The sequence below is a fragment of the Ciona robusta genome, chromosome 13 (genome assembly GCF_009617815.1).
Source record: "Ciona robusta chromosome 13, ASM961781v2".
NCBI lineage: Eukaryota > Metazoa > Chordata > Ascidiacea > Phlebobranchia > Cionidae > Ciona > Ciona robusta.
Window position 1 is genome coordinate 217,789 of NC_143247.1, and position 14,051 is coordinate 231,839.

Consider the following 14,051-nt stretch of genomic DNA (forward strand, 5'->3'; position numbering starts at 1 on the left):
AACGTATTAACAGTTTTCTATGTGTAACTTTATTCAAGTTAATACTAGGATAAATTGTCACAGTTTCAACAGGTGAAAGTTAGGCCGGCATTCATTAAATTATTTAAATTTATTTCTAGTTGTCACATTATCAACTTTTTGGAGGAAATAGGCTTATCATTGCACTATCACTACTGTTTAGTGGTTATTCGAAGACATGTTTGTGTATTGTTTATACAATTACTCGTGAGCACCAACATTTTTGGGGGGGTGGATACACATACCGTGCATACCCGTGTTAGGCGCCTATGGATACGGTTCTACAGCAAGAGGGGATTTAGGCCAAGGTTTCAGCTGAAAAAAATGGTTGAATCTTCTTGAATACCCTGTCAAAAATACTGAAGTGTCGGTCAAATACAACTTATCTTATATAAACACCTGTGAAAAGTGGTGCAACCAATTCAAGGTAATAGTTTTGTTAACACTTTGTAAAACTAGCTGTCAAAAAATACTTAAGTGTCGGTCCAATACAACTTAACTTATATAAACACATGTAAAAAGTAGCTAGTATCTGAATAAGACACATTTTATTTCAAACCTAATTGCACAATAATCTCTAAAGACATGGTTAATATGATTTAAACACAATATATATATATGCTGAAACATCTGCTGATCATGAGTTTAGTATCCAGACAGTAACTTGGTCCATCATCAGTGTAAAAGAGGTTACTATCCACCAAGTTACTGTCCGAAATATCTCCTGATCATGAGTTTAGTATCCAGACAGTAACTTGGTCCATCATCAGTGTAAAAGAGGTTACTATCCACCAAGTTACTGTCCGAAACAATTTACAACAAAAAAAAATACAAAAATTAAAACACATTGTTCTATTGCATTTGAAATAATTTTGATGTGTAAAAAAAGTACCGAATAAATGATTGAAATAAATTCAATTCAACAAATATTTAAACAGTTTAATATTAGGGACATATTGTACAATATAAGTAAAAAAGCAACTTAAATGCACTTAGGGGTTGGAGATGTTGGAAGCTCTCCCAGTGGGTGGAGCTGCATTTGACGATTACCAACAAGCCGAAACTAATATTTAATATTATTTCATTAGTTTTTTAGAAAATAAAATTTCACTGATTTTTTTAAATTCAGTTTTTTTTAGAAAAATACAAAATTCAATAATTTTTATGGAAAGTTAAAAATTTAGTTAATTTTTTAAAAAAATTGAAAAATTTTGGAAAACTGTTTGTTAAAATTCTATGCCTGCTTTGTTTTTGACATTTGGTATGAACTTATTTCCATCGATGTTTGGACTCCAAAATATAACACAACATGTATTAACAAAGTTGATGCGATATCTGTAAAATAGATAGAATATAAAGCCTAAAGAGACACACACTGAATCGTAGCCACCACAGTGAGCCTTGAACCTGGGAGCCTCCAGTTACGAGACACACACTGAATCGTAGCCACCACAGTGAGCCTTGAACCTGGGAGCCTCCAGTTACGAGACACACACTGAATCGTAGCCACCACAGTGAGCCTTGAACCTGGGAGCCTCCAGTTACAAGGCACACACTGAATCGTAGCCACCACAGTGAGCCTTGAACCTATAACTTACTTTCAGTATATGTCCGACGCATATAAATATTTCCAACTTCTGTCCCTCCAAGAAAATAGAGATTTGAGACGATTAAAAGAGAAAAAGGCAAAGAAGAGAACACGGCTCGTAATCTTCTGCTGTTTGTTTCGCTCAAGTATTTTGCCTGTGGAAAGTTGTGTAAGACCTCATGCTCACTGTCGAGTTATAACATGGGTGTCTTCTTATACACCAGACACACATGGTGTATTCATACACCTCATGTTCGCTGTCGAGTTATAACATGGGTGTCTTCTTATACACCAGACACACGTGGTGTATTCATACACCTCATGCTCACTGTCGAGTAATAACATGGGTGTCTTCTTATACACCAGACACACATGGTGTATTCATACACCTCATGCTCACTGTCCAGTTATAACGTGGGTGTCTTCTTATACACCAGACACACATGGTGTATTCATACACCTCATGCTCACTGTCAAAAAATAAAAAAAAATTTACCTCAAACATTTTGACCCGTTCACTTCTGTAAATATCCATCGCTATTTTTTCGACATAAACCCCAAGCCAGTTGACGGCCGCCCAGTATAAATGTGACGTATGCATGCCATGCCAAATGTACACAAACACAAATGGTATTGCTGAATTTACGGTCGATTTTAAAAAGCTGTCGTGTTTTGAATAACCACCCAGGGGAAAATATATGTAACGTAATAACCAATTGTGCAAACCTTTGTCAAAGTACCTGGAAAAATAGCGGGAATTAATTTTAAATTTGAAACAAGTACTGATTATAAATTTTAAAACGTAAAAAAAAGTTTAAACTGAAACTAAATGGGAAGATTAAAAATCAATGTTATTTATCCTCGCATGGCGTGGCAATGACAGTCGTCATAACACGGGTGTTTTGTTTCATACACCTCGTGCCCGCTTACAAGTTACCACGTATGTAACTTATTTATCCTCGCATGACGGGGCAATGACTGTCGTTTAACACAGGTGTTCTGTTTCATACACCTCGTGCCTGCTTACAAGTCACCACGTATGCAACTTATTTATCCTCGTATGGCGGGCAACGACTGTCGTTATTACACGGCTGTTCTGTTTCATACACCTCATGCCCGCTTACGAGTTACCATGTATGTAACTTATTTATCCTCGCATGACGGGCAACCACTGTCGTTTAACACGAGTGTTCTGTTTCATACACCTCGTGCCCGCTTACAAGTTACCACGTTTGTAACTTTGTGGGTGATTATATACATTTATTTTTTTTTGTAAAGTTAAAATTTTTTTCTTAACTATTATTTTTTTTCAGTTTATTGTGTGCCAATGGGCACATTTAAAGTATTGACTTTAAAAACAATTTTTTATTTAAAAATTATTAACGATTTTAAAATTTGTAAAAAAATTGAAATATCAAAACGTCAGTTTTTACAAAATTTTAATGCATTTAAAAACAGACGTTTTGCCAAAATTTTACCCAAAAAAGTGTTTCCACTTACTTCCACATATCGGTGAATCTGTGTTTGGCTGACACACAGTGAGATGCACCGGGAACACTGAGGTTTTCTGCCCTGGCAACACTGGCAGGCAATCCATACAAAACCATGTATTTTAAACAGAAGAATTGAACGTAACATAAAGCAAGGCCACATAGAGCATGAATCGGCACTTTTTTCAAAAGTGCTGCATCGCTGTGTATGCTGGTCACATAGAAATAGTATAAGAGGACATCTATGAGAACATGGCATGCCCCGTAACGTAGAATACCCGTCACAAAAGACATAACAAAGCTACGATCCCATTTTGCAATTGGTTTTTCGTAAATCTGAAAATAAAATTACAAATTTGACTAAAAAATTATATATATTTCTGATCGTTTTTATAAGTTAGTTGTTTTTGACCGAAACTTCGGTATTTTTTACAGCTTGTTTTGAAAAGTGTCAATAAAACAATAACTTTGAATTAGTTGCACCACTTTTTACACATTTTTTTTATTTTTAAAAAATTTGAACAATTTTATAATTTAAAAAGTAAATAAAAAATATAGAAATTTGGAACTCTAAATAATGAAAACTAGACGTATGAACAAAGAAATACCTGTTTACAGAAGTCGTTATAATTAATTATTGGTCCCCCGACTAACAGAGGGAAATAGAATTGATATAAAATCAAATTTTTTGCGACGTGCCCAATACTGCCATCAAGTGATGAAACCACAGTCGAGTTTTTGTCGCAATTTTTCGAGTTTGATTTTTGCCAGCAAAGTTCAAGAGAAAATGCGATATATCGTAAGTTGCACATCGTGCATGTGCAAATGTACATTACTAACAAATAATCATCGGGAATTTGGATTTGCTGAAAAATAAATAAATTAAAAAAATCTGTCTGAAAAATTGCATTTAAAAATATACATATACAAAATGATTTAATTTAAAAATAAAATAGTAAAAACAAACAAAATTAAAAAAAAGTAAAGTGTAAAAAACTTTAAGATGAAATGAATAATTGTAATCATATAAACTAAAACAAGCTAAAAAATTATTTTAAAAAAAATTAAAAATAAAAAAAAAAATGGAAAAAAAGAAAATAACAAGAGAATTAAAATAAAACAACAACTTACCAAAAAGTCGATCGTTTGTTTGTAGGTAAGTAACAATAAGACAACAATAGAAGTAACCCACGTACATACTGTGTTTCGTGTTAAATAAGCGACGAAAAACACGATAAAAGTTTGTGCCAGAAGCAACACGACGCAGAGCCATCCGAAAAAATAGAAACAAAATAAAATACTGAAAATTGCCGAGCAGAAAAACCTGTGCTGAAAAATAAAGATTTTTTTGTTTTATTTTAAAGCAATTAAATGGAATATAATACTGTGGGAGAAGGTATGACACTTTTAGCACAATAATATCTAAATATCTTAATCATTTTGAATCAATTAACCACGATCTATGGGAGTCGTAAGGATACGGTTTTGTAATTCTTTCTATTTTCTTTGTTTGTTACAGAATGGGACAAAAAGTTTAAATGAAAAAGTGCCCCATCTTCCCCCACCCTACTATAAGTGTTTAATAAAATTTCATTGTATTGCAGTTAGGCCAGAGTTTGCCCATTACTTTAAAACTCAGGGTGTTACAACCCATTAGTTTTTTGGTACCAAGAGCGAGCTTTGAACCCGGTATCTTTCGGTTACAATACAATCACCAAATAAAATATAACTCGACAGCGAGCATGAGGTACTCACCAAAGGCCAAAACCATTCACAAAATCTCATGAAAACAAAATGCAGAGAAAACGCACAAATGATAGTTTCCCATAATAAATAGTTCCAAGATGTCCATTCAAAATCGAGTGTGTCCTAAAATAATTTACATTGTATATATTTGTTCCCACCCACGAGGATATAAATGACCAAACCAACCAAAAGTCATGTCTGCTTATCCACACACTGCAATACCTTCAGCAACTCGACTGTGGGCATGGGAGTGGCAACCATGGATAAGTCACTCAAGTTCCCACCCACAAGGATATAAATGACCAAACCAACCAAAAGTCATGTCTGCTTATCCACACACTGCAATAGCTTCAGCAACTCGACTGTGGGCATGGGAGTGGCAACCATGGATAAGTCACTCAAGTTCCCACCCACGAGGATATAAATGACCAAACCAACCAAAAGTCATGTCTGCTTATCCACACACTGCAATACCTTCAGCAACTCGACTGTGGGCATGGGAGTGGCAACCATGGATAAGTCACTCAAGTTCCTACCCACAAGGATATAAATGACCAAACCAACCAATAGTCATGTCTGCTCATCCACACACTGCAATAGCTTCAGTAACTCGACTGTGGGCATGGGAGTGGCAACCATGGATAAGTCACTCAAGTTCCTACCCACGAGGATATAAATGACCAAACCAACCAAAAGTCATGTCTGCTTATCCACACACTGCAATAGCTTCAGCAACTCGACTGTGGGCATGGGAGTGGCAACCATGGATAAGTCACTCAAGTTCCCACCCACAAGGATATAAATGACCAAACCAACCAAAAGTCATGTCTGCTTATCCACACACTGCAATAGCTTCAGCAACTCGACTGTGGACATGAGGAATACCAGTATTTACCTTCAAAGACCTCGATGGTTGAAATAAATTTCTTTTCACTTCCAAATCACCCCTTCTTAAAGCTGGAACTGTAATATCTGTAAAAAAAATTTATTTAATCTATTTTTTTCACACTTACGTGATATTTTATGAATGTAAATCAGTAGGGATAAGAATTATATAAAAAAATTGTTAGTGTAGTGGTTAGAGCACTTGCATTTTACCCAGAGGTAATGGGTTCAAGGCTCGTCGCTGCTACCATTGTGGGCGTATGTGTCCTTGGGCAAGACACTTAACGGCAACTTTTAAACCTAGTGGTCACTAACGAATTGTCTAAATTGTGGGCCATACAGAAAAAATGAACCAAAAAATTACATGGTAACTTGTAAGAGGGCACAATTCCCTTCCATGCAAGGATAAATTTTTAAGTTAACAAATTAAAAAATACCATAAAAATTAGTAAAAGATAATAAAATAAACAGAATTTACCATTTGAAATGTAGAAAACTTGTAAAACTGACCAGAAGTAGAAAAATATCCAAGCTACGACATAAAACACTATTTCAAATTTAGGAAGCACGGGGTATAATCTAGTTAAGGATTCAGAATTTTTTTTCATATTTTTTTCCTACTTTTTACCTACCCCTACAAGTCCTGCAACGAAATTTTTATTTTACTTCAAAATCTAAAACACGACCGCTGAAAAAGGGAGGAAAAATAAGAATTTTTTTTATAAAATTGGTAGCGCCAAAAAATTACAGAAAAAAAATTGCCAAAAATTGTGAAGTAACATTGCATTGGTAATATTTTCAAACTAAACCCAAATTGTGAAAGCCACTGCCACAACAATTTTAAGCCTTTATTTAAAAAGCAATAACACCCACCGTTATTCACTCCTAAACTAAAAGTAAAAAAGGGAAATGACATTTTTTTAAATGATACATTAAAAATGTGAAAATTTTTAAAGGTAATTGCATTTTTTCACTGAAGAAAAAACTACACTGTAGTGTAAATGCCGCTTAAAAAAACAAACAAAGCAATTTCTACGCCGACATGCGCTGTACTGAAAAACCCACTCAATTAAAACCCCAAAAAACACAGTTATTTTTTTTGCGCAGCAATTATTTGATGTCCGTCATAATTTAACCCGTTGTTAAAATCCGAAATAATTTGTTCAGCACAGATTTTCCGAGTGACCACTAGGTATCTCTGTTCCCCTTTACCATAAGATTTACTTGAAAGTCCAAATCTGCAAAAAATTAAAAAAAATTTCAAAAAATTAAAAAACTAATATGACCATAATGAAAGAATGAGTGTAACTTATATATTCATTGTGGACAAAACAATCGTTATAACACGGGTGTTCTGTTTCATACACCTTGTGCCCGCTTACAAGTTACCACATATGTAACTTATTTATCTGCGCATGGTGAGGCAACGACAGTCGTTATAACACTGGTGTTCTGTTTCATACACCTCGTGCCTGTTTACAAGTTACCACGTATGTAACTTATTTATCTGCGCATGGTGAGGCAACGGCAGTCTTTATAACACGGATGTTCTGTTCCATACACCTCGTGCCTGTTTACAAGTTACCACGTATGTAACTTATTTATCTGCGCATGGTGAGGCAACGACAGTCGTTATAACACTGGTGTTCTGTTTCATACACCTTGTGCCCGCTTACGAGTTACCACGTATGTAACTTATTTATCCTCGCATGGCGGGGCAACGAAAGTCGTTATAACACGTGTGTTCTGTTTCATACACCTCGTGCCCGCTTTTTTAAATCCATAAACCATCGTTTAATAAAAAAAATTAAATTTTAAATCTTACTTTCTCGCTGTCTCATGAATAACTTTTCTTTCGTTCCCGTCGAGTTCTGATGAAAATATCAACTCCCCATCACAATTCTTCGCCAAGAATTCCCTGAGTGGTAACGACAAGTAATGGTAACAATAAAAAATTAGAAATTAAAAAATAATGTTCATCAATTTTTAAAAGCTTAAGATATAGTAGGGTGGGGGAAGATGGGACGCCTTTAGCACATATTATCCAAATATCAATTGTCCCATTTGGTAAAAGGACCAGGTTATTTGGATAATATGTGGTAAAGGCGTCCCATTTTCCCCCACCATACCATATCTTAAGACAATTGCTCTTGTTTTTAATTGTGTTTTTGTAGTGTACGTCAAAATTTCTTGAGTGTCTATATCCTTATTTTCATGTAGATATGTTTGTTGTTATATTTTTGTTTGTCTGATTTTGTTTATTATCTTTTTGATATTTTTTTTTTAAATTCCAAATCTTCCTAAGCTTGTAAATTGATTTTGAATTACATAATTTTAAACTTTTTAACAATTTTACATTATATTTTTTAAAACGGTGTCTGTTTTTGTAACTAATCATTTTTTTATTTGATTTTTTTAAATTACATAATTTATTTTTTATTACCAATTAACCTTTTTTAAAAAAACTTTTAACAATTGTTTTATATTTTTACCAAAGCCTTACTTGAGCACTCTCGTTGCATCCTTTGATGAAATGATCGTCGGTTCATTTTGGTTCGTTCCGAAACCTCTTCGGTTAAAACTTGACGTTAAAATGACGGGATCAGTTCTGCCCCCGCCTAGATGTTTTTAAAAATTGAAATTCTTAATTTTTTTTAAAATTTTTATGGAACAATTTTTTTTCTTGTATTATTTAAAACTAGTTTGTTTGGATTGTGCAGTTAAGTTATTAATAATAAGAAAATGTTGACATTTTCCGAATCTTTATTTATTTTTTAACCAAAAAAGAATTAAATATATTTATAAAAAGCTACCAAATGTATTGTTAAGAACAACATTGAAACAAAAATAAAACAAAAAACTTTTTTCACCTGATTTTCCGAGACCACCTGACCCCCCCCACCCCATCTTCCTGAGGAGTTTGTTCCCAATGTTTTCCTCCGTTAATCTTTGCTCCTCGTGGATGCGGGGAGCACTAGAGGGAAGGAAAAAAGAAATGTTTTTTTCGAAACAAAAATTGTAAAAAATTTAAAACGAAAGTTATTGAATGACCATATTTTTTGTGAAAAAAAAAAATTTTAAATGCAACAACAAATTTATCGCTTTCTTTTATTTTACTTTGTTTGTGAATGACTATGTTTGGAAATTCATTTCAATTGCAAAAAAAAGAACAACAAAGGTTTTTAATATAGCCTATATATATTTCTTTGTAAAAAAAAGTTAAAATAATTATAAACAGAACAAACAATATAAAAAATAAATATGACTGCAAAAAAAAGTTTTTTATAAAGAACAAACCAACAAACCTCGTTAATAAATCGTTCCTACTAACGTTGCTTTGTTCCGAATTATTCTGATGAATTTTTCGCTCGACAAAAGTTGGGTAAAATCGTTTGAGCGTGACGAGTGCTTGTTCCGCTACAGCGAGTTTCGCCGACTTGGAGTTCGGGTCGGTTGCCGTGGCTATCTTGCGCCCCCCAATGGTTAATGTGCAACGCCACATGAGGTGCTGTGGAGTAAATAAAAACGTGGAAAAATATATATTTTTTTTAATATAAGTACAACAAAAATAAAGTGACCTACAGAACAACAAAAAACAGACACGGTAAAACAAATATAACAACAATAAAAACAAACAGACAAACAATAAAAAAACAGACACAAAATAAAAACATACAAACGAACAAGGAAAACTAACAGAATTGAAATAAAAAACATCCAGACAAACTGACAAACAAATAAAAACAAACAAACAAACAGACACAAAATAAAAACAAACACACAGAACAACAAGAACAATAAACAGCCACATTAAAATAAACAACAAACAATAAAATTAAATAGGCTTACAACAACAATAAAAACAAACACAAACATACAAAACATACAAATAATCAGACACAAAAAATCAAACAAACACAATAACAATAAACAGAAACAAAATTCATCAAACTCACCTGCGCTGGTTGTATATCGTACTCGAACGGCAAATGATTGAATTGCGCCGATTCGTTTATCGTGGATATCGGGTTCGCATTAGGGGATTCCCGGATCACAAATTTATCGAAGGGTTTTGATTGGTTGACTGTGGGGGGTTTTGGAGGCGTGGCTTTGGCAGGGGGCATGGCAGAGGGTGGGGCAACGCAGCATATTGGGGGGGTTATGCCTGGTAATTGGGAAAAAAAGGTTAAAATATGTTTTAAGAATAAATATTTTAAATAAAAAATTGGGTTTTAAAAAACCAAGGTAAAAAATTTAGGACACATTGTTAAAACTTGACAAAAAAAGTTAAAAGCATTTTTATAATTTATTAATTTAAGAAAATACCAATTGTGTAAAAATGTCACAAAATTGTTAAAAACACACAATTTTACCAAAACTTAAAACACAGAGCACAAAAAACAGCCAAAAATTAAAAAAAAAAGTTATTAAACAGTTGTATTCTCTATGTCTTGTTTAAAAGAAAATATATAAAGTTAAACCACAATATTTGGCATGTGGAAAAAATACTTTATTTATAAATATGACAAAAAATTAAAAAAACAGTTTATTTTATAAATTTGACAAAGACTAATAAAAGTTAAAATATATATATATACAATTTATAAATTCCGTAAAATCTCAAATACCTTTGTCAGGTGTACAAGACGTTGTACTGAGAATAAACTGCCAAAGAAAAGATTTGTCATCTAAACGTCTTTGTGCAGATATTACGAAGACTTGAGTGGCGTGTAGAAAAAGCATTAAACGGGAAAGTGCATTCGTTTGCGCTGAGGGCTTAAAACAATAGAAATATCAATTTTTTAGTTTCCACAAGTTTTATTTCTTATTGTTATTTTATTTTCATGACTTTTTTTTCGCCGCGAAAAACAAGGAAAAATATAAAAAATGTTATTTATTTATCCATGCGTGGCGGGGCAACGACAGTCGTTATAACACGGGTGTTCTGGTTCATACACCTCGTGTCCGCTTTTATCATGCACGAGTTATCATGTATATATGTAACTTTGTGGGTCAATATTTTCTGTATGGCAGATAATTTGGACAACCCGTTAGTGACCACAGGGTTAAAGCAATTGATGTTAAGTGTCTTGCCCAAGGACACATACACTCACAATAGTAGCAGCTTGGAGCCTTGAACCCATTACTTCTGGTCATTTCATAGAAAAAATCCCTCTAAACACTTTGCTAAATTTAACAAAAACAGAAAAATATCTTTTACCCTTCCTGTTCCATATCCTTGCGCAATGAAAACATCCAAAACATAGACATCACATATCATGCTCGATGGTTGAAATTTAAATGGAATTTTTGAAATTTCCGCCCATTTTTTAAACATCGCCATTTTTGGTCCCAATCTGTTGTATCTGGAAAATAAAAACTTTGTGAAAACCATAGGATCGTTAGAGGTGCAAACTTATGAAACAGACAGAAAACACCTCATGCTAACTGTCAAAGGTATTTTAGTGTTTGTTAATGTAACTTTCTTTAACCTCCAATGGCAACGACATCTGATACACAATCTTGCAATAACAACAATTGTCCGATTGATTGTCACGTTAAAGTTATTATTCAGAAACTGAATTGTGAGCATGAAGTGAAACGACGTTATAACACGGGTGTATATGTTTCATACACCTCGTACCGCTTATAAGTTACTACATTTATAACTTTGTGGGTAATGATTTTTTGAAAATATTGTTGGATATAAAAACAAAAAAAAAGAAAATATGAAAAACTTATAAACATAGACGTAGCATGAGGGGTGCCAGCTTTAGAAAGAGACAGGAAACACTAACTTTCCAAACAATTTATTGCATGAATAGCAATGTAGCGACAGTCTTTATAACACCATATGTTCATACAAGTTCCCACGTATGTAACTTTGTCGGTGAGTGTTCATGGATTTATTTAAAACAGAAAAATGAAAAACTTACTTGAAGACAGGATTAATTTTGACCTTTAAACAAATTGAGCCAATACCCTCCCTCAAAAAAAAATTAACTTACTTAAAAACCGGGTTAGTTTTGAGCGATTGAACGGAATTTGCGAAGATCTGTGTTCGATTCGCTTCGTTGATTTCTTGATTTTTCAAAATCAACAGCAACTTGTTGATTAAAACTGACTGCGCTCGCGAGGGTGTGGGTGGGGTTAGGGGGTTCCCGGGGGTGGTAGGGGTAACAGAGGGGGCTAACGTGCTTCGTTGGTTCAAATCTAAAAGTTTCACGTTTTCGGTGATTGCCAATTGAGATTTGGGGATTCCCCCAGAATTTTGGGGGTTAGAGGTGTTTTGAGGGATTTTCTCACCATTATGGGGTAAAGTAGATTTTTTGGGAGCTTCCCCAAAAGTTGTAGGGGCAAATTGGGGTTTCGCCACGAATATTGGGGGTTGTGGGTTAACCCCAAAGAAATTTGCAGCGAGGGTTATTTTACCCCGATTTAGGGGTTTTGGGGGTGTGGGGGAGTCAGTATCCATAGGAACTGGGTACAAAGGGGGTTTCTCAAGACCCCCGTTATTCTGGGGGTTCAATCCTGTATTATTCTTTTTTGGAAAATCCCCAGATTTCGTAGGAGTCAAAACTTTTTTCAACCCCATTTGACTAGAAGTGGTTTTACAAATGTTTTCACTCGTTTTGTGGGAAATTTTTTGCCCCTCTTTTTCTGGGCCACCCCAGTTTTTCAGCGTCTTCTCTGGGGGTATTTCCGGGGCTTTTTGACCCCAGTTTTTGTTTCTTTCCAAGTTTTTTTCACCTCCTTTTTCAGGAGTCGTGTTTTTTGAGTTTATTTTTTTGTTCGTTGCAGTTTTTTCAGTTTGTTTAACAAATAAAACAGGAACCATCCCTCCAGGAAGTTTCCTGGTTTTCAAAGCCGTTGGTTCCCAGGCCGACTCATCTGCCATAGAAATAATATAAAATTAAAAAAAAAAAATTTACATAACAAAAATTAAAATAAATAATTGTTTTGTTATTTCTATATTTTTTGTGCTCAGCTATTTCTATGTTTTCGTGCTCACCAAAGTTTCCGGTCACCTGTTTTTCAGCATCGCGGAGTAAGACACTAGATGGCTCCATTTCACTTGTTAGCTCTTGCAGTTGTTGCATTACTGCGTTGGGATACCTGGAACAAAGCTCAAAATATTTAACTGCGTAAAAATATTGTTTATCTGTTCAAACTTAAAACACGTTGTTAAAATATATATTTATGTATGTATTTATAAGTGTTGTTTAATCTCTAGTCTTAAAATAACTTTGGAAAATTATAAATAGTTCACAACGGTCTATGGGCGTCGTAAGGATACGGTTTTATAATTGTTTGTTTTTCTAACAAATGGGATGAAAAAATGGGATGAAAAGGTGTCCCATTTTCCCCATCCTACTACATAATATATCTTATATATATATATATATAGGTACATATATTATATAAAAAAATTTACAATATTAAATAATATATATTTATATAAATATTTAATAAATAAGAAAAATAGTAATCAATAAAAAATCTTTTTTCACCTGTTTCCCGAAAATTCGACATTAGCCCACGCAGACGACAAACACAGCAAGCGTTCTTTATCTTCAAATTTTTCCCAATTGTGACGTAAGAAAGTTTTCCTCGCATACCAATGTGTTTGACTTTCCCAGGTATCTCGGTATTTTTCTAATTCATCGACAAATTGTCGGCTGGCTGAAACTAATTCATTTAACTCCATTTTTAATAAAAACCCTGCAGAAATTAAAACAATAAGTGTAAAAATTGGAGTTATATTATTATATAACCGTTTATTTCCATTTTTAAATAGAAACCTATATAAAACAGGGGTAAAATTGATATATATTATATATATATATTTATCATTTTATAGTGGGGCAATGACAGTTGTTATAAAACGGGTGTGCTGTTTCTTACACCTTGTACCCGCTTAAAAGTTACAACGTATGTAACTTTGTTGGTGATTGTTTTATGTATGGTCGATAACTTAGACAATCCATTAGTGACCACTGGGTTGAAGCAATTAGCCATTTTTGGTACGGTTAAAAACTGTTGGCATCATCACTGCTTGTAAAAGACTAAGTAGACTTGGTGAAACATCTGCTATAGTATAATAAGTCTATACTCGATAATTATAACCTTGATATTCATATTTAAGATTTTTGTATAACATACACCAAAACTGTTGGCATCATCAGTGCTTGTAAAAGACTGGCATACAGTATAATATATCTATAGCTTTTTATCACATACGAAATACCAAATACGAGCTAATTAGTTTTCAAAGGCAGAATACAATGTATTGTTAAAACATAAGTTATACAGCCTATTCTATT

General features: G+C 33.7%; 2 protein-coding genes across 4 annotated transcripts; both read right to left on the reverse strand.

Moving 5' to 3' along the window:
• Positions 1 to 549: 549 nt before the first annotated feature.
• LOC149725530 (protein-cysteine N-palmitoyltransferase HHAT-like) lies at positions 550 to 6,350 on the reverse strand. Of its 2 annotated transcripts, XM_089891334.1 has the most exons (9): positions 6,206 to 6,350; positions 5,738 to 5,814; positions 4,852 to 4,965; positions 4,228 to 4,425; positions 3,705 to 3,962; positions 3,107 to 3,432; positions 2,103 to 2,346; positions 1,617 to 1,761; positions 550 to 1,353 (listed from the first exon to the last, which is right to left on the reverse strand). In XM_089891334.1, exons 1-9 carry the CDS (start codon positions 6,333 to 6,335, stop codon positions 1,253 to 1,255), a joined length of 1,593 nt encoding a protein of 530 aa, XP_089747460.1. In that variant the 5' UTR covers positions 6,336 to 6,350; the 3' UTR covers positions 550 to 1,252. The 2 variants fall into 2 exon arrangements, with proteins under 2 accessions (XP_089747460.1, XP_089747461.1); XM_089891335.1 differs by lacking the exon at positions 4,852 to 4,965.
• Positions 6,351 to 6,370: 20 nt separating this feature from the next.
• LOC149725531 (uncharacterized) lies at positions 6,371 to 13,475 on the reverse strand. Of its 2 annotated transcripts, none has more exons than XM_089891322.1 (11): positions 13,239 to 13,475; positions 12,740 to 12,843; positions 11,736 to 12,618; positions 10,949 to 11,093; positions 10,356 to 10,503; positions 9,684 to 9,892; positions 9,033 to 9,235; positions 8,598 to 8,701; positions 8,231 to 8,345; positions 7,553 to 7,645; positions 6,371 to 6,965 (listed from the first exon to the last, which is right to left on the reverse strand). In XM_089891322.1, the coding sequence occupies exons 1-11, from the start codon at positions 13,433 to 13,435 to the stop codon at positions 6,818 to 6,820; spliced, it is 2,349 nt and encodes a 782-aa protein (XP_089747448.1). In that variant the 5' UTR covers positions 13,436 to 13,475; the 3' UTR covers positions 6,371 to 6,817. The 2 variants fall into 2 exon arrangements, with proteins under 2 accessions (XP_089747448.1, XP_089747449.1); XM_089891323.1 differs by having other exon boundaries at positions 12,756 to 12,843; positions 13,239 to 13,325.
• Positions 13,476 to 14,051: the final 576 nt, after the last annotated feature.